This window comes from Diachasmimorpha longicaudata, chromosome 5 (genome assembly GCF_034640455.1).
Source record: "Diachasmimorpha longicaudata isolate KC_UGA_2023 chromosome 5, iyDiaLong2, whole genome shotgun sequence".
In the NCBI taxonomy this organism is placed as follows: Eukaryota; Metazoa; Arthropoda; class Insecta; order Hymenoptera; family Braconidae; genus Diachasmimorpha; species Diachasmimorpha longicaudata.
The window spans coordinates 2,171,142-2,190,857 of NC_087229.1; the positions used below are offsets into that span (position 1 = coordinate 2,171,142).

At 37.4% G+C, this 19,716-nt stretch overlaps 1 protein-coding gene across 1 annotated transcript; it reads left to right on the forward strand.

Moving 5' to 3' along the window:
* The first annotated feature begins 2 nt into the window (after positions 1 to 2).
* On the forward strand, positions 3 to 19,012 carry LOC135162733 (odorant receptor 63a-like). Its single transcript, XM_064121517.1, has 10 exons — positions 3 to 605; positions 1,453 to 1,806; positions 1,874 to 1,993; positions 4,071 to 4,188; positions 4,260 to 4,524; positions 6,854 to 6,955; positions 7,018 to 7,108; positions 7,180 to 7,316; positions 17,363 to 17,495; positions 17,600 to 19,012. The coding sequence occupies exons 2-10, from the start codon at positions 1,651 to 1,653 to the stop codon at positions 17,648 to 17,650; spliced, it is 1,173 nt and encodes a 390-aa protein (XP_063977587.1). The 5' UTR covers positions 3 to 605; positions 1,453 to 1,650; the 3' UTR covers positions 17,651 to 19,012.
* Positions 19,013 to 19,716: the final 704 nt, after the last annotated feature.

The following is a 19,716-nucleotide window of genomic DNA, read 5'->3' on the forward strand; positions in this document are numbered from 1 at the left end:
ACCATGAACTCGAAGAATGAGGATGGGGGCTATGAGAGGTGCTCATGAGCTTACGAGTATTGCAGTCTAACAGCTGCACCGCATCTCTTCTCAATTTTAGAACTGAAACAATACATTTTTTCGTCAATTTGCTCTAGGACTTGGAATCGATGACTGAAGGTCAATCGTTTGGGTAATAATAATACGTCTAGAATTAATAAATTTCAATATATATGCGAGATATCATGGTAACTGAACATAAACGGAGATAAAAAATTATGTGTGCCACATATTCATCTCCTTCAGAAAATATTTATTTTTGGAAAATTGTATTGCTCCGATGTAATCAGTTAGGTTTAAAAGACGATGATCATATTACGCTAGAAGATGAGTATTTTGTACGTAACCCTGAATGAACTCTATTAATAATTATTATGTTTTTCTGAGGTTCCGATTGTCTTGAGGGATTTAATGCTCATAATTATTGCCGGAGTTCACTCGATGTTATGAATAACATGATGATGGCCTAGAGCCATAGAATTCACTTAATTCAACCGTAACCAGAATTGTCAGGGAGTTGCTCCATTTCAGAAATAAAGGATTGAAAAAATAAATATTTCCCTGAAGTAAGTGGATATTTGGTCAAATTAATTTTTCCCTCGGGGTAATCAAAGTTTTCCCCATCTCTCACCTCACTTCACTCGATTAGAAATGCATTTTCGGTGGTAATGGCCTCAAATAAAATCATAATCACGGGTAAGAAAGTGATTAAGCTTCGCATGCGGCTCGAACTAAAAAACTACATTCATCAGAATCATTTTTTCCGGGCTAGGCCTGAAAAATACAATTTTGTCACTACTGCTACATTCAGCCAGTGTGGAAAAGGGGTTTTTCGTTTATTTGTAAACGTCAAGTCAAGGTTTGTAAGCGAAACGGCTTTTCGTTTACTAGTAAACGACAAATGGAACAGTTCACCCCTCGCTGAACGTAACATTACTAACAAATACTATATTTCGATACAAGTGCGACGGAGTGGTAACGAGTGTGAAGTTGGCGGCCCGAGGCCAAGCCGAGGACTGCCAATCACACGAGTCAAAACACCCCGTTGCACTTGTATCGAAATATACTACTTCTGCTAACTTCAGGATTATCAAATAATTCGATTCTAGAAGAAAACCCACTACCGTAGTACCCTCTGTGCTAAGGATTTAATTCTCTTTATACTTTTGAATACTATTTTCCATTCTATTCCTATTTTCCTTGTCTCGAGTAACTCCCGGTCGGCGCCGTAAAGTCGTTCTTCTCATTTTGATTATTGAAAGGTGTGAAAATCAATTGCTGATCAATTTGCCATGAAATAAAAATCGTACTTCTCGTGAAGTATTTAAAAAATTCACTGCATCACTGTCAATCACACATTGCTCTTTCTTTTCCACCCCGCCAGCCAATAGTTAATTCATCGCTGATTCTTAGACGGGCCTAAACCTCAACGCAGCCGCTAGTACGTGATATGTTTAGCGGAGGAAGAGATTTAAACATGAACTCTTAACTGCTGGTCCTATCAATAATTCTTGGTGAAAGTCATTTTTCCATCAGTATTTTTAAATTAATTTCGATCAAGCTGATGTTCATTTTGCTGTGGATCAGTTGAATTGATACGAGTTTCCAGAAATGGCTGACGGTGGCAAATTTTGGAACCACCCCTATTACAAAATGATGAAAGACGTGACGACTTTTATGGGTCAATGGCCTTATCAATCCATGAGAAGACACATTACAATGGCTATTATTACATTTTCTATTCTCAGCATGATGCTGACAGTACAGGTATTGTCAAAAAAATGTATTTGTCTTTCTACTTGTAGGATTTTGTAGCTATTTAATGCTGTTGAAGATATCAGCGTTTTGGGTAAATCGGCACAATATGGAGGTGGTTTTGGATTGCAGCGTTCCTTTCGTCACAGATTTAGTATTGGTGACCAAATACGCGAATAATTGTTATCATTATAATGTGGTAAGTTGTGCTTATCTAATCATTTATCGTGGGAGGCTGATCGCTTTTCAATTTCGGAGCGAAGTGGAGAAAACGAGATAAGTGACTTTTGATTGGTGAACAGTTTTTTATGAATATCTCGAAGTCTAGGAGAGACAGGAAAAATTTAATTAGACTCTTTATTGGATTATTAAGTCAAGTTCATAAATAGAATTAATTAAAAGAGAAATGACGGTTACAAAAGTGAATCAACGTCGATGGCGCCGAAGTGTCACCCGAGTGTTTATATAAACATAAATAAAGATTTCATAGGGAGAAAGAACAGAGAGTTCTTTTATTTAGATGACGAATATTCTTTTAGGCTTTGTGATGAGTTTTTAGTCCCGTCTAGAGATCCGTAGAGAACAGACGTGTCGTCCTCATGCCATTTCGAATAGAGAAAAAGTCAAAGTGAAATCCACTGTATTTTATATTCATTTATATACCCCATATCCGCCCCTTCAGGCAAGAAAAAGTTGATTAATGATTTTCGGACACTTCCGGGGTTCATTGGATCGGTGACCGTCGGTCTTGTTCGGGCCTCAATTTAGAAATAAGGCATAGAGATTTTGTCAGTAAAACTCTACAAGTTAATTGTTAGGGTACACGGTCACTTCTATTATTTTAATCCTCAAGGGACTCTAGGAAACACGTTTTCTAGTTTTTGCCATTTATAGCACTTTTCCGGAGTCCAACTATAAACTGTCGACCCTCCGTATCATTAAGTAATTGAGGAATTTTTCCACAATTAGGCTCAACGGTTTGCGCGGAAGCCCCAGGAATTTGGAACCGTATAGAAGAAGTGACAAATGGGCTAACTCCCCCGACAATCTTTGACCAATGACACGAGAGGTGTCGACCTTTTAGACCAATAGTTATAGAATTCCCCTTCCTCCCTTGATATAATTTTTAATGCAAGTCTCAAGTTCGAAAAAAGGACTACGACAGTAAGAACCGAACATTAAAAAGGACAAGACCTAGCTCTGTCTTCAAATTTTCTGCCACTAACAAGACCCGTCGCTCTGCTAGTGTGTACGACCCCTTGCATCGCTATTTGTATATTAATACAGTAGTGTTTAAATAAGTTAATTGATACGTGACAAGTATATATTATTGAATAACTTTGTGAATAAATAAATATAGTGAAAAGTGCGTTTACTTCAGTTAATTTATCCCGCCCAAAACTGTGATGGTTCACGTCTCATCGCAGTCATCCGATTAACCGCCGTTCCAGCCAAGAAGAATAATTCGGGACTTACTACCCCGAAAAGAATCGAGTCGTCGAACCGATCGCGTAGGAAAATCGTAAGAACAGGTCTTATCAACGAACTGGGGACCCCCTAACGCATCTCAACTTTCTTTTAACAATTATAGAGACTCAATCATCAACGAATTCATGTGGGCTTGTCTAACGCTAATTAATTAACGTGATGGTTGTTTAACATCGAATTGATTCAACACAATTTAACTTTATTCAACGATCACTCAGACGACTTTGTACATGTTGCATTTTTTGGGACAAGTGATAAGTAAACGCGACGGGTTTTATACCTCGATTTTCGTACTCATTTGATCTCCTTTTTCCGACACAATTTTCTAATTTGCCGACCCGCGACCACTCAACATCCACGCTCCTCAACAAACAATCCTTTTTTTATGGAGCGAATTGAGTACTACAACAAATGTCATTACAAAAATTCGGCTCTCCCTTTTAGCTTCAGAGATATCGCTAAAAAATTCAACTTAGAGATGAACTAACTTATCTCGTGTTACCACTTCGTTAGTGAATTTAAAAACGGTGAAGATAATTTCTTGAACGGTGTCCTCAATTTCTCATTACGAGTTTGAACTCACGATTTTGTATAATTTTTGGTTATGTCCATAGTTTTTTGTAGATTTTAATAATATTTAGATTCAACGAATCACTAAAAATCAGAAATTTGGGACCAAAACAGTGCAATTTGCATGTGATTGCTGAAAACGTATTTAGTGATCAGCTCCTTCATTTATTGCTTAGTTTAATGATAATACAATTGTCAATTGCTCATTCAATGTTTAGATGATTGAGCTTTTTGAAAAAATAAAATGTAACTGGACTGTTCTCCCGAAAAATAATGGACTCCATATTCTCCATGATTACAGCGCTTTTGGACGGAAATTTGTGAAGATATATATGAGTGAGTTATCTATCCTGATAATTACCATAGTAATTCACCATTGATATGTAACTAATCATAAGTTTATTCAGTGGCCATGTGGTTTAGTTGTGTGAGTTACATAACTGAACCATTACAGGAGAGATTGACGGTTCATCTTCTGTATCCTAACGTCACATTACCAAAGCGATTTTCTATGCCTTTTGAATTCGGCCCCATCAATGTGGACACATGGTATTATCAGCTCTGGTGTGCAACATCATTTGGTATTTTGACACGTTTGACAGTCATTGGTTCGACTGACCTAATAATGTTCACATTTTCTGAGCATGCAAATGGGTTACTCAAGGGATTGGGGTGACGTAAAATATGACTGATTAAATTGCACACATAGAGAAATAGTTCAATAAAAGTTACACATAAGTTCCGTAATTCCCGAGTGACCCAGGTGAGAAATGTCCATCCTGAGCATAGAAACAAGGTTATTGGAAATGGGATAAATGATCAGACGTGTGTATCCCGTTTTAATTCTTTTATTTTATACGCTGGAAAGGCACAATCGCTCTGCTTCGTTTCCTTAGAGGACCTAACTAAAAGACTAAAGGGATACAACACCCTGGAACTGATGTCTCTCATCAACAATGGTCCCACTCATACACCTCTGTATACATTTAGGAAAACAGAGCATACACATCACCCCCAAACTTCCTAAAATTTTCTCTCACAAAAATGTTTTCTACTCTTAAGTGGAAACACTAGAATAAACCAAATACTAATCGTACAAAGACCTATGCATTCTATCCGAAAATTAATTTTTGACAAACATTCGAAATGTCAGCTCCAATAAAGGTAGATCCAGAATTGTGTAGATCGAGCTTGGGAGACCCAGCGTGGAAGCTGGAATCTTGCTTTCATCGTTGATTCTTATATTAATTCAACTGGAGCGGTATATTTTCCTTCGAATCGTAATTCAATCTTGAAAGAACCGTATTACTCCAGGATAGAGGGCTCATGATTGTACGAAGCTTGATTTTATTGTCGAATCTAAGACTGATTCACACTCAGACGTAAATCTTCCGTGCAGCCCATATAATTTTTATATGGAGCGAAAAATATGAAAATTTTTATAGTGTCATTCCGATAAAAATTATTGTGCTGGCTCACAATCTCGGAGCAAACTGCAGACCTGCGAAAAATTACTATGCCGTCTAGTAGAATTTCTTTATCTGCTCAGGGAAATTTTTATAGCGGCCTCGTAAAAATTCAAAATTTGAATTTCTCATGACCAAGCCCAACGTTGGGAGTAATCGACTATGTTCGGTGCTCATCGCTAACCAATCATAATGATTTACCGAAAAATTGCTGTATGGCACAATAAGAAGGCACAGTAAGAAGGCCCAATAAAATGAAGTGACCTAGATTGGAATTTTACAAAGGTTTCCATCAATTTTTCATTTAACATCAAATAAAAAATGATAGACGTTGTAATTTTATAGTGCCGTTTACTGTTGTAATTTTTCACAGACTTTTCTCCCAGTGTATTAATTGAAAGATACTTCCGAACGCCGCGAATACTTTGTCCGGATATTAAGGTGAATTAGTTAAAACTGAAAACACAACATTTCTTAATCAAACAGAAAATATATTTAGTGAATCATGATTTGTGCAGTATGCACGATGATACAGTTGTAACTGACTGAAAAATGGGCAAGTAGCAGCTTTTATGTGTCAATAAAATCTAGAGAGAAACGCTGTGATTGGCTCGCCACTGTGAAATTGGGGAATTCCCGGAGTAAAGGAGTACTGGAAATATAGTATTAGAAATATTGGGGCTCATAAAGTTCGAGTCGGGTCAAGGTCCCCCGAAACGCTGGCGATGGCCATGGGGACTAGGAATGTAGTGATAGGACTAGCAATTTTTAGTATTTTGAAAATGGTTTTAGGAGGAAAAATGCGAAGAAGGAAAAATATGGCATATAGCGCGCATTATGGGAACCAAGTGGCGAAAATTGAGGGACAGATGAGGCGAAATTACCCAGTAATAATTTTCATAGCTCTAATACGAAGAAAAATCAAGAAAGACTTGAACATCACGCCTCAACACTCAATTCAGGTTCATAAATAACATACCTCACTGTAGCCAATTATATTCCACTAAAAGACTTTAAGGAGTTATTGATGGTAGTTAATTATTGGGGAATTATCCGACAATTCGAAGGATTGATCGAGAATGGTCGGCGAAGCCTCGATCGAAGCTGGATATTCCAGTCTGAAATCTATATTTGTCATATGGAAGCAAGGATTCGCTCAATAGCCAGGTTACTAGAGGGATGTATTTTGACCTACAATGGTTTTTTTGATAACCTACAATGGAACTTCATCGAAGCTTGGTTCCACCTTGAGAATTTTGGCTCCATCCATCTTGGTGAATTCTCAAACAAGCTTCATTCAATCTTCATTCCATCGTCCAATCGCACCTGGGGAGACTCCAGGAACTATGGTCTGATAAAAACTACAAACGATTTTGAAAAACCTACGGAAAGCTCCGTAAAAATGACCAAACTTTCCTCAATTTTTATCGGTCCTGTATTCTCGCTTCCGGATTACGAAACTTCTACGTAATTTTCACTGAATAATTATCTCTGTTCAAGCACGCACCTCTCAAAGCAATTTTTTCTTGTTCCAGATATGCAATTGACCATCTCCCACCACGTGATGATTCTACAAACGATGACGAATGTTATGAGTACATGAAACGTTGTGCAATGATTCACGGTCGGGCAATAGAGTATGTGGTGACAATTTGATGATATCGTAGGACGCGATTGATAATAAAATTCCAATAAACAGGTTTGCAGAAAATGTCAGAGATATTTACCTCTGGTCTTTCCTCGGCATCGTTGGCCTTAACATGATCTTAATCAGTATAACTGGTGTACAGGTAATGAAATCTCTTGAAATCGTTGTTTTTTAATAATGTCGCTTGAAATACTCACACTCGAACAATATTAGATAGTGAACAGTATGGATAATTGGAAAAAAATGGCGAAATTCGTTGTTAATCTCATAACTCAGATTATACATCTATTTGCCGATTGCTTCGTAGGTCAACGAGTGATGGACGCCAGCTCGGATTTGAAGGAAACTATGTATGTGTCAATTGAGGTGTTTGTGTGCAATGCGATATCCTGCCAAGTCATTTACGAGTTTCCAAAATATCATGACTGGGTCGCCAGGTGCGAATGACGATACTTTAGTGCATCACACGTTTTCGCGATTGGATGTATAAATTTGGAATCATTGTAAAAATTATCATTTATAATATGACAAGAGCTTCAAAATTTATCGGGCATTTCCCGATAGATTACTTGCAAACAACTGAAAGAGTCCAGGCCTTCAGATAAGAAAATCACGAGCGCGAAACGCGAGTAATTTTTCTAGAAAAACTTGATGGCTTTATTTTTTGTTAAATTAACTTGATGACTTCGCAAGTTCAATTGCATTTTCTTGTTAAAACCCAGCCTAAGGCAATGAAAAATTGTGATAGTTGGATAATTCCGGAGTGAAATTAGGGAGAGTTAACTATATTTTTACCTGAAACAGAATTGTGCTCTAAAAATAGAGTTAAAAGTTGGAAACTTTCATATTGATATGAAAATAATGCAAGATATCTATTGGATTAGAGATAGAGATTATCTAAATAGTATCAAAACGATTTGACTATGAAGTTTAATCTTTTCTTCATCGCACGCAGAAGTTATATCTTTCTCTCGTGATATCTCCAGAGCAACTGATTCTTCGTGACTAAAGTTTTCACACTCCAGACCCATTTGATAAGAGGTCCTTGGTTATTCACTCCTTTCTGTTCCTTGTCTCATTCTGTTTATTAAAACTATTCTAAACATTTCGGTACTGTTCAGAGAAAAAAAACTATAAAATACTGACATGGATTAAACACAACTATGGACAGACCATTAACGTCTGTCCACACATACCAAGCACTCTCAATAATATCTCTGTAGAGTTTCCCTAGCACTTTGAAATATCATACTGGAGTCACCGTCTCGAGCGAAACCTTTAAATTATTTTTTCGCTGAGAACGCTCACAAGTCAATGAAAAATCATCAGAATCGAATGCGCTATACTGGATTATGGGGTAGAAAACAATACACACTGTTTTAAATTTTAGTTATATCAGATTATCACTTAAAATATCACTATTCACTCAAGAGGCAGTAAACACTATGAATGTTTACTATGAACTATACTACCCAGCTAGCCAGCGCTGTCGTTGGGTGATTATGAGGGAGAATAAAAAAAAAGTATCGTTGTCAAAGGGTCCATCCTTAGGCCCCTCATAAGCCTTTCACTACTATTGCTTTATGACCTTTTGCTCTGAAAACCTTCCAGTAGATGACGTAGGGTCAATTTTTCGAATCTCCACGTTCTGGTCGCCGGCGGTCGATACACCAGAGCGTTAGTTGCAGGCGGGCTGCTTAAGTAAACGGATGGACGCAGGGGTATTGGCGATTTTTCCAATGATTCCTCATCCATTGTTCTTCCCTCGTCATACTGTTTTTCTTTTTCTATTCATCTAACTCATTTAGCAGCCCTGTTTCATAACCTTTGTAAGAATTTTGCTAAATGAAAAACGGACCCCAATTTTTTCCCCACCATCCCCCAACCTACTGCCATCTACTGGTCCATCGAAATTCACGGTAGTGTCATCTACCGTGGATCTCTCAAAAAAGGGTCTACCATCCCTTCTGAGTCATCGAGCCTGGCTCGTAAGAGAGGTCTAATGGGGCCCCATAAAAAACGACCCTCGAAATTAATCCGCTTACTAGTGTCGATGTACTGTCGATCTTTCTACTTTGCCACTGTCGACAGTGCCAGGACAGTGGGTCAGCAATTTTTGTCGACAGTGACAAGGCAGCAAGTCGGATTTTGGCTAGCTGGGTAGCTAACTAAATCTCGTGAGGCCCAGAGTTCACACTCAACCTCAGCGGGCAATAGGGCTCCCTCCCCTTGTAGCGCTAGCTACATTCCAACACTGTCGGAATGAGACGAGACGATACCTTCTGTCTCACTCCTACAATGTTATTGTAGTCCGATCGGCAAAAGTCCTCACGCAATTATCCCTACTCTCGGCAAATTACTTGCCGACAACCGGCAATCGTGTGCTCGAAAGAGACCAGTAATATTATATTCGGCACGCGACACACTGTGTATAGTTAATTATAATATTTAATAAACGACGTATTATTTTCGTTAAACGAACGTTTAAATTATATGTAGTGCAGAAACCTAGTTCCGCTACACCCTTGCACCCATCCTGGTTCTTTCTGGTCACCAGACGTAATTGGGGAAAACTATAGCGGATAATCCTCATGGGGATTCCCCTTTCATTATTCAATGGAGGAGGGGCTCATAAAAGTAGACTACTAAATATTTTCTGTATATTAAATTATTTTATAGCAGGGTGAATTTTGTTGTGGGCAAAACCCCAAAATCCAACACGCTAAGAGTCAGTTTAGAACTTATTGTAGTAAAAACCTTCACTAAAAAGCTTAATTTTCGAAATAAATTCGTTGCACACTCGTCTTTGATGAATATAATTGCCCATGAATTATAGTGAGGTGTTTTAACAATAATTATGGTAAATTAAGAGTAGGTATCATTTGAATAATATATAGAGGTGTTCTAATCGGCCCTCGCCCTCGTTGTTAGGAGAACTGACTCGATCTTCAACCCGTCATGGAGATCGTCAACGCTGTTGTTAGATTCTCAATAAATAAATTTTGAACACAGATTTATTCTTAAAATAAACTGATTTGTTAATCGCGAAACACTACTTACCTAACAGCCGAGTTGACAGAGAATTTTTCCAGCTCGGAGTGACTACCTTGCTAGTTGACAAATTAGAACTTAAAATTAAAGGAATCCTCAGTTTTATGGGTGTGAGGATCTGCGGAAAAAATGGAGGGGAAGGTTTTGAGACATGTGTCGTTGGATGTACGTGAAATTAATTAGACTATCCTGTGCACTTTTCAAGCTAATGAATTAACTTCACTTGAAAGAATAAAAAACGAATAAAATTGGAAACTGTCACTTTACTTAACTTTATTTTACATTGAATGTTATTACAATCAAAAACACAAAACAGCACTATAAATTTAGATTCTGAATACTACAATGATTTTATTTTATGTTGATTCCTCAAATGTTTAAATTTCGATTAAAATGGAGGGACCCAGATGAGCGTGAGGATTACGAAGTGAAGTTGTTCGTTCACTTGATACTATTCGACTGACTTGGTCACTTCAATCTTCCTGTTCTTGAGAAGGTCTTGTCCCCTTTTTGGAGGTGTTGGCCAAAGGAAAAGATTAGCCATAAAAAATGCATGCTTGTTTTGGAGAAGACATCGGCAACCTTCTCCGGAAATATGGGAAATTTTCTCGTCATAAAAGCCCGGCTTGTAAGGGATTGAGTTGGAGAGAGTATCAAGGGAGTTTTTTTATTATAAAGAGCTATGGATGGGAGTGAAGTATGGGACTGCATGAGTTTGAGCATAATTTTAAAGGAAGTGGCGTTGTTAAATGAGGAATTTTCTAACCGAAAGTCACCGGGGGGTTTATCCAAACAGATGTTAAAAAAAACATGTTTTTCTCCATCCGCTCATCCGAATCGTTGAACGATCAAAAATATACAATACAAAATAACCTCGTCCTTTTTCATGCATAAAAAGACAACACATAGGGTCTAGAATGTTGAGGAATTTTGCAGCGGATTAGTCTTTATTGGAAGAAATTTCATTTAAGGTATGGCCGCTAGGGGTTATTCAATTGGAAAATTTTCACATATAATACCACAAGTGGTTCAAAATTATCGAATATTTCCCGATAGATTCGTTGCAAACAAATGAAGGAGTCAAGTTTTTCAGGCTAAAAAATCACGAGTGCGAAGCACGAGTGATTTTTCCTGAAAAACTTGACGACTTCATTTGTATGCAGGGAACCTAGAGGGAAATATTCTATAATTTTGAAGCTCGAGTGGTATTCAGGGGATTATTTTTCCTATCCAAATTTCGGCCAAGAGAATTGTGCCATGACATGAAAAGAGGTTTATTTGGTTAAGTGTCGTTTGTTCACCAAAATATTCAAAAAATTATCGCATATAATACCACAAGAGCTCCGAAATTATCGGATATTTCCCGATAGGTTCGTTGCAAACAAATGAACGTGTCAAGTTTTCCAGTTTCAAAATCACGAGCGCGAAGGGCGAGTGATTTTTCTGGAAAACTTGACAAGCTTATTTGTTTGTAGGGAACCTTGAGGGAAATATCAGATAATTTCGAAGTTCGAGTGGTATTCGGGGGATTATTTTTCCCATCCAAATCTTGGCCGATAGAATTACACCATCCTATTATAAAAAGGACACCCGTGTACAGATCGATATCGATATTTCTCGAAGAAATATCTCGAAAATGCGTAAGCGTAAGACAGAAACCGAAGCGACATCTGTCGATTATATTAGTCGCACATTGGACTGGAACAAATGAACCGGTAAAAACCATCACATTTGGCAACGTGTTTAAGTGTTTTTATCCTATAATAAAAAGGAGATAATTTATAATCGTGAAACATCATGACATCTCCACCTATTAAATATACGAGCAACAGAGCCATTGATCATTTCAATGTTGGAGCTACACTCATGTAAGTATTCTTATTATTATTTTTTTAAAATGGGCATATTTCAAAAATTTATTATGCATTTATCATAACCTATCATTGACACGACTTCGGAGACTAATGTCATTTTTTTTCTTGGGAAAATCATCGGCTACGTCGACTGCATTGAAGGCCTGAGGGAGTTGCCAAAATCTCCATCTAAGTGGATTTACAAGTGCATTTTAAATAACAATGATGGCAGAAGGGTTCGCATACTTTGCTGGGGGGATGATGCTCTCAAATATAATGATGAGATCAAGATGTATCAGGTACAGTGATTTCCATGCAAAAAGAAAAAAAGTGAAATTGTCACATATAATACCACAAGAGCTTCAAAATTATCGAGTATTTCCCGATAGATTCGTTGCAAACAAATGAAGGAGTCAAGTTTTTCAGGTTAAAAAATCGTCAAATTTTCAGGAAAATGATTTTTCCTGAAAAATTTGACGACTTCGTTTGTATGCAGGGAACCTAGAGGGAAATACTCGATAATGTTGAAGCTCGAGTGGTATTCAGGAGATTATTTTTCCTATCCAAATTTCGGCAAAGAGCCCGAGTGGAAATTTCCTCAGGCCGCTCTGATGTTGGATCAGTATTTGATCCGGTATTCGTCAGGTTTGGCTGATCAGGCCATGCCTGATGAGGAACTGATCAAGTTTTGATCAAGTGACCCTGTTCCGAACTACCTAAGATGAATTATGATCAGGTTTTGATCTGATCATCTTGATCTGAGTCTGATCACGTGATATTGATGGGAAACTGATCAAATTTGGATCCAGTTCATCGGAACATAAATAGCCCAGGTAGAACCGAATCAGGTTCTCATCCAATCAGTCTAAGCTTAGTCTGATCGGATGATTCTGATTAAGTTTGGATCCAATCGTCCAGATCTCGAAAACTACAGACTACATTAAATACATGAGAAGCTAAAGCTAGACCATTATGAATCAGGTATATAATGTAGTTTATTCAAGTGTTTTTTTTGTGTAAATATGTGTAGACGTAGTAAATTTATAAGTAAATTATTTTGAAGAGGAAAATAGTTCTCTAACTTCGATTTGCTCATTATTATTATATTACTATTTAAATCTTTGTCATCAACGGAATTGAATCCTGACCGAAAAAATCTTGTAAAATATACGCGCACATCCGGAAATAATTACAAAGTTAACGGATACCTCGATAGAGATGGTATAGGCAAAATAGAGTTGACTTAATCATAAGATTCGGTTAGCCTAGTCGGTCGGGCATAGGACTGATAATCGGAACATCGCAGGTTCGAGCCCCAGCGTCGGTAAAATCACATGTCGTTTTTCACTGTTAACAATGAAAGATATCCATTAAGATAGATTAACCGTAGTGAAAAAATTGAATTATTTTTTGTTTTCAGCTAATAATGATTGTTTATTCGCATCATCAGATTGAAATAAGGTTGACTTGATCAAGTCTTGATTTAAAACGCCGTTACACTACTGATCAGGGCTTGATCAAGTCATCATGTCATTTTCTGATCTAACATCAGGCGCAACTTGATCCAATCCTGGTTTGGACCTGATCATAATTTCCACTCGGGAGAATTGTGCCATGAAATGAAGAGAGGTTTATTTGGTTAAGTTATCGTTTGTTTTTTTTATATATAGCCTACCCGCAGAATTATAAAAAAATTATCGCATATAATACCACAAGAGCTCCGAAATTATCGTATATTTCCCGATAGGTTCGTTGCAAACAAATGAACGTAAGAACGTACGTTATTTATTTGTAGGGAACCTTGAGGGAAAAAAAATATCAACGAATAAATAACATAAATGCCCAGTTCAGTTTTCTATTTTGGAAAAAAATGAATATCTATATGAATATCTATGCGGATATCTGTATGAATATCTATGAGAATATATTCAAAATTTGAAATTTTACTTTTTAGATAATAAAAATCACTGGAGGAATTATTAAAGCGGCCAATCCACAGTATCGGCGATCAACGGACACTGTGAGCGACAAAGAATTTCAATTTGGACGTGGGAGCACCTTCGACATCCTTGGCACATTTAACATTACGAATGGAGCTGACAATGGAAGGTCGAAGGTCATCTCCTATGAAAAAATTGAGATGAAGAACGTTTGTGCTGCTCGCGGGCCAGTCCAGATCACTGGATGGCTCAAAGAGCCATTCAGAAGCATTACCACGGTAAGTGGTTCAAGTTATGGATGTGGCATGTTTTGTACAAGGGTTCATCGCATGACCATTCACGTGGTAACATACATCCCGAGAGAAGATTTAATCGAGGGAATCAAAATGACCATTAAAGGTCGAGTTGATCGTCGTGGGGATGGTTTTGTTCTGAACATTAACAGCATGGATGACATCGCAGTCCTGACTGAGGATGTAGCCCTCAATGAAGATGAGTTGGATGATGCTGTCGAAGCACCTCCTCTCATTCTCAAACGAGGGGCAGCTGAATCTGCATCTGGAGAGGCGATGGACGTCGCGAATGAGGTACTTTTTTTTATTAATGGTTATGGTTATCCAAATTTAATTACTTTTCATTTTTCATTATTCTCCCTTCAATGCAAGAGAATATTGCAATATTTTCATCTAATGTTGGCTTAGTTTCAAGCAGAATTCAGTATAATATTTTCATTAGAACATTAATAAAAAAAATTTTCTATGGAAATATAAATGAAAATGCATTGAATCATTTATTAAACACTTATTAAGAACAGATAATCTTTTTTGTTTCAGAAACTGAAAGCTGAATAGCTGTAATGACGTGCTATTTGCCCTGGATTTCAATTGCAAAATTGAAAATTTTTTCTATAACAAGTTCTAAACTGTTATTTTTTCACACAAAAATTGAGTTCTATAACAAGTTTAACACTGTTATTTTTTTACGCAAAAATGAAACATTGACAAGCTTGAGCTCTTTAAGAATCTGATTTTTCACTTTTAAAGACTGCCAACTTCATAGCAGTAAGGTTGATACTCATTTAGCTTTAACAACCAAAACAGATGGAATTATAATAATCTATTCATTAACATTAGTATTTATTCAGAATTTATTTCAATATGTGGCCCTGTTTTAGAAGAAAAAGTATTACTAAACATATGTATTTTTTATATATAACAGAGAAAACTGAAGACTAATTGATTTTATGATTAAAATAGATAAAGCTCTCCGGAATCACAGATAAGTGATACAAAGGATGTATTCATGTTAATGTTTGTTCATAGTTCTTAACATATGTTGTAATGTCAATTATAATTGTTGGAACATTATTTTGGTTTTCATTTCAAAATCCGTCCCACTCCTGTAAATGTTTATTGAACGCAAGTGGCATGGGTTTGGAGTTAATGGTTTCATTAATAAAAATTAAAAAGGCGATTTTTTTGCAGACATCCAGTTTGAACCTTCCCTACGGTTGTAAGTCGCAGGTATACACCTTGGTGCGACAACACGGTCTCCTGCACTACTACTCACGAAGAGTAATTCGCAAGCAACGATGTTCTTGGTTATGTGAAGGGAATGCGACTTACAACCGTAGGGAAGGATCAAACTGGAAGACTATTTTTTCTTTGAGTTGATCATCACGGTTACTACCCCGCACACAACTAGAGGGGGAGAAATTAATTTTTGAATCGTGGGGGGTTATTGTGTATTCTCGCTTGCCGTCGCCGAGAACTGATGCGCGTCAAGCTGCATTTTTTAAAATTAATCTCCCCCCCCCCCTAATGAGGGAAAAGCTTCCCTCAACGCCTCAAAGGATGTTTTTAACCATGGACAATTATACGTTGCATTTTCCAGAGTTTGCTCATGGGAGACTTTGAAAATTTTCTTGGGGAGCGAGAGAAATTCTAACACAGTAAAAAACTGGGTATATACAGAACTATACGAGTAATGAATAGGAAACTATTTTTTCCTACCATGATCGTTATTTGACATTTAATACAATCGAAATTTTCCATTTTTTCTGGTATATGAGACTTAGAACGCGCTCTTCCTGACTTGACTGACTGCTGTCGCTACTATAGCTAAATCTCAAATTTGCGGAAATATTCTCGATTCTGTATACCGTATGCTGCCTTGCACTGTATAGTATATGCAATCTTAGAGCAATCGGAATATATTAAGATTTTCCCAATTGTCTTTTTCCATAAGTTTTAATTTTAACTTCGAAGATAGACTAAGAGCATTCATTTTCTACAGTTTTCAATTCTTATGATATGGAAAAGAAGGCGCGTGCGTAGCACGCGCGGACGATCTCGTGAGACATAATTTTCAACGAATTGCCATCCAATTTGTGAGATACAATTGAGGGTTACTTCATCATTTGTTTTTTTTTATATAGGCAACATGAAAAGTTCCCAGTGAAATTTCCAAGAATTTCCGCTGAAATACCGTGTTGGCTATACAAAATAACGTCGAATGGTGCAATCCTATTGGCCAAGATTTGGATGGGAAAAATAATCGCTAAAATTCGAGGTAGGCTATACAAAATATCAACAAATGGCGCAATTCTATTGGCTGAAATTTGGAGAGGAAAAATAATCAGGTGAATTAGGAAAATACAGAAAATGTGAATTGAAATATTGGGGTATACAACACGGTATTCCTCATAAAAAACGCTGCATTCGTCATTTTTTCAGATGAAAATCTGACGCTGAGTCACCACAGGTATACGATACCTCACGCTTGTTTATGGGATAGCTCGGGTGGCCCAGGTGCACAGAGCAGTCTTCGTTTCGACTCTAAGAAGAAGGCCTCTCATAACAACCCGCAAAAATTTTCCTTCACATCATTTAATGAATTTCCCAACCGCTTCCGAGGAGAATATTTTGATATTAGCTCGAACAAGCGACCCATTGTAAACATCACCGGGGCAAACACTTCGGCCGTTTATGACCTAAACAACCCAACACGTGAACAACTCAATAGACAAAAGAGCCTTGTCTGTGGGTCAGACCTCTCTCCCTGGACGAGCCGAGGGCTAGACACTCTCGACGGTCTTGCGAGTAAACCACATCGGATTATCAACCCAACTAGAATTATATCGAGTCTTTGACTAAAACGCATATGTTAAAAACTGAATGAAGATCGTGTCGTATAATTAAATAGTGGGAGATATTAATTTCCTACACTTCTATGGTTCGTCGCATATGGAGATGAATTCGAGCGTAGAAATCAAAGAAAAATCATTGATACGCCCACGGAACGTTCTACAGCCAAAATTTTTACATATATAATCCTTCTATAAATTCACCAACCCAGTGAGACATTCGAATTTCTCTCTCTATTATCTTCTGGCATTATCCCAGATCTAAACTGAGCATGTGGGACCCATAGGATCCCGAAGATTTCCGATTATAAATTTGAGACTGAGAAGGACTCCGCATTGTGCATCAACATCTAACGTATTCTTACTTATTGCCTTTCCACATCATCACCTGCTCTTTCAAATTTCAGAACAAACGCAAAGTGGTACAACGCGTCGTTAAGGACCCAGAAATTGATACCGCTGATGCTCCTTAGAGCCCAACATCCGGTTGTGTTGACTGCTGGCAAAGTGGTTGTTATGGGCATGAATACTTTTGCGACGGTATGATCATGAATTTCTCCTCTTATTATTGATTTTTAATGAATATAATTTTTATGAATAAATGACAAATAAAATAATATTGCCCTATTCCATGATTATCACAGGTGCTGAAAACAGCGGCATCTTATGTCACGGTTTTCTTAGCAATGCAATAGGACTCCCCTGTTATTGTTATTCTTTTTCTGCAACACTATTGTGTTGGATAAAATGGTAAATATTCAAGTCATAGAATAACTATGGAATTGATTAGATGCCTATTACATTAAAAAATTCAAGACTTGATTAAGGGGTTATTCTCATGTGAACGCCTATATTTGACCACTTTTTCGGAATTTTTTTTTTATGCGACAACAAACTTCAATCATGTTGATTTTTTAATATATTTTTATTTGCATTTTGAAATATACGAAAAAATTATTTTTTTTCGTTTTTTACATTTTTAACATATATTTTTTTTAAGTCAAAGTAGTCCCCAATAAAAAAAGGTAGTTCACTGGTCAAGGTGATAACGGCTGTTCATGTTGTCTGACATAAAAAAATCGAATAGATTATTATTCAGTAGATCTGTGGCTATCGTCCCTACCAAATATAATCAATTTCATTAAAAACAAAAAAAAATATCGAACTTCAAAAAAAAAATCACGAAAATCTCCTTCTTTTTCGTTACAAATCGTTTAAAAAAAATATGAAGATATTGTCGAAAATAAACAATTGTGGTAGGGACGATAACTATAAATGAGTAGAAGAACATATGTAAATTTTAAAGCAATCGGTTGAATATTTTTTCTTGTAGGACCTTGACCGTTTCAGAAAATGATGATTCGAGAAAAAAGCGTTTAAAGTTGAAAGCCTGGTAGACAATCGCTTACGATACGTCGGCGACTATGAGCTGTAACTTATCAAATACTATGAATTTCGGTCTGAATTTTTCACAGCATGTTTTCAATAGGTTTTACTGTCAAAATATAAAAAAAAAAATCGATTTTTTGATGTGCTCACATGAGAATAACCCCTTAAGATGTTGCAATGTCCTGAACTTTCCATCTACCTTTAGTCACTTGATTACCGTGCAATTATCGGCCATTATTTTACTTGAAATGTCAAAGGTCTTGTTTCAGTAATTCAATAGAATACTGAGGTATTAACAAAATTTCAATCCGTAATATTTAAATCATTTATTTATACAATTATCGAATATGTAAAAAGTAATAGCATGCCTTTATTTTGGACGAAGTCAGCAATGTTTCGGGACCTTAATTGTTCAAAGCCAATGGAATTTATTATACGTCTTCTACACGGAGAGAAATATCCTGTCAAAATTACGTAGAAGGTACACCATTCGCAAGCGAGAATACAGAACAGATCGAAGTTATAGAGGGTGCAGTGCAAAAAGCAAAACTTTTACGAATCATTCCGTACTTTTTTTAAGTGAAACTTCTTTGCGCTCGTTGGGCTGTAATTCCAATGTCGTATGTAACAAAAAAGCGACAGGAAAAGGCAGGGGATAGCGCGCGTGGTGGGGCAGTCGGACTGAAGGACACATGAGTGTCATGGGAAGGGAGAGGGGAGGGGAGAGCACGGTAGGTAACTCCACAATGTACGTGCGTGTACGCACTGTGGCGACTCCAATCTCCACGCGCTCCGGAGCGCCTGCGCAGACCGCACATAGCGGCATAGCTCACTGACTGGCAGGCATTCGAGTGCGCCGACGTAAAGGAATGGGACTGATGCGCAGAGGAATCGGACTGATGTGCAGGCGCAGACGAAGCGGATGGATGCGCAGGCGCAAGCGAAGCGCATGCGTAGGGCGTGACCTGAGCGCGGGAGTACAGCGAGAGATTACAAACTGTAATTTGCGCCTACACTACACGTATAGCGAATATTGTTGTAGACTGCTTGATTTATTAAGATATACATATATTTCAAGAGTGGGAATAAATAGATATCTTACCTGACACGCGAGAATCTTCTTTACTCGAGGTTGGGCCTCAGAATAGCTAAAGCACGGAATATCAATGCGCCATCTAGTGTTCAGACTATTGACCCGAGTATGGCAAGTTCTCAAGGGAATTTACATGAGAATTCGCTATGTTGTAAAGTATCCCTAGCACGTGTCGTCAGTCGTGCAGTATTTGTTGTTTATCGAGCTTATATAGTGTTTCGTGTTGAGAAGTGTTATTAAATAGTTACATATAATACCACAAGAGCTTCAAAATTATCG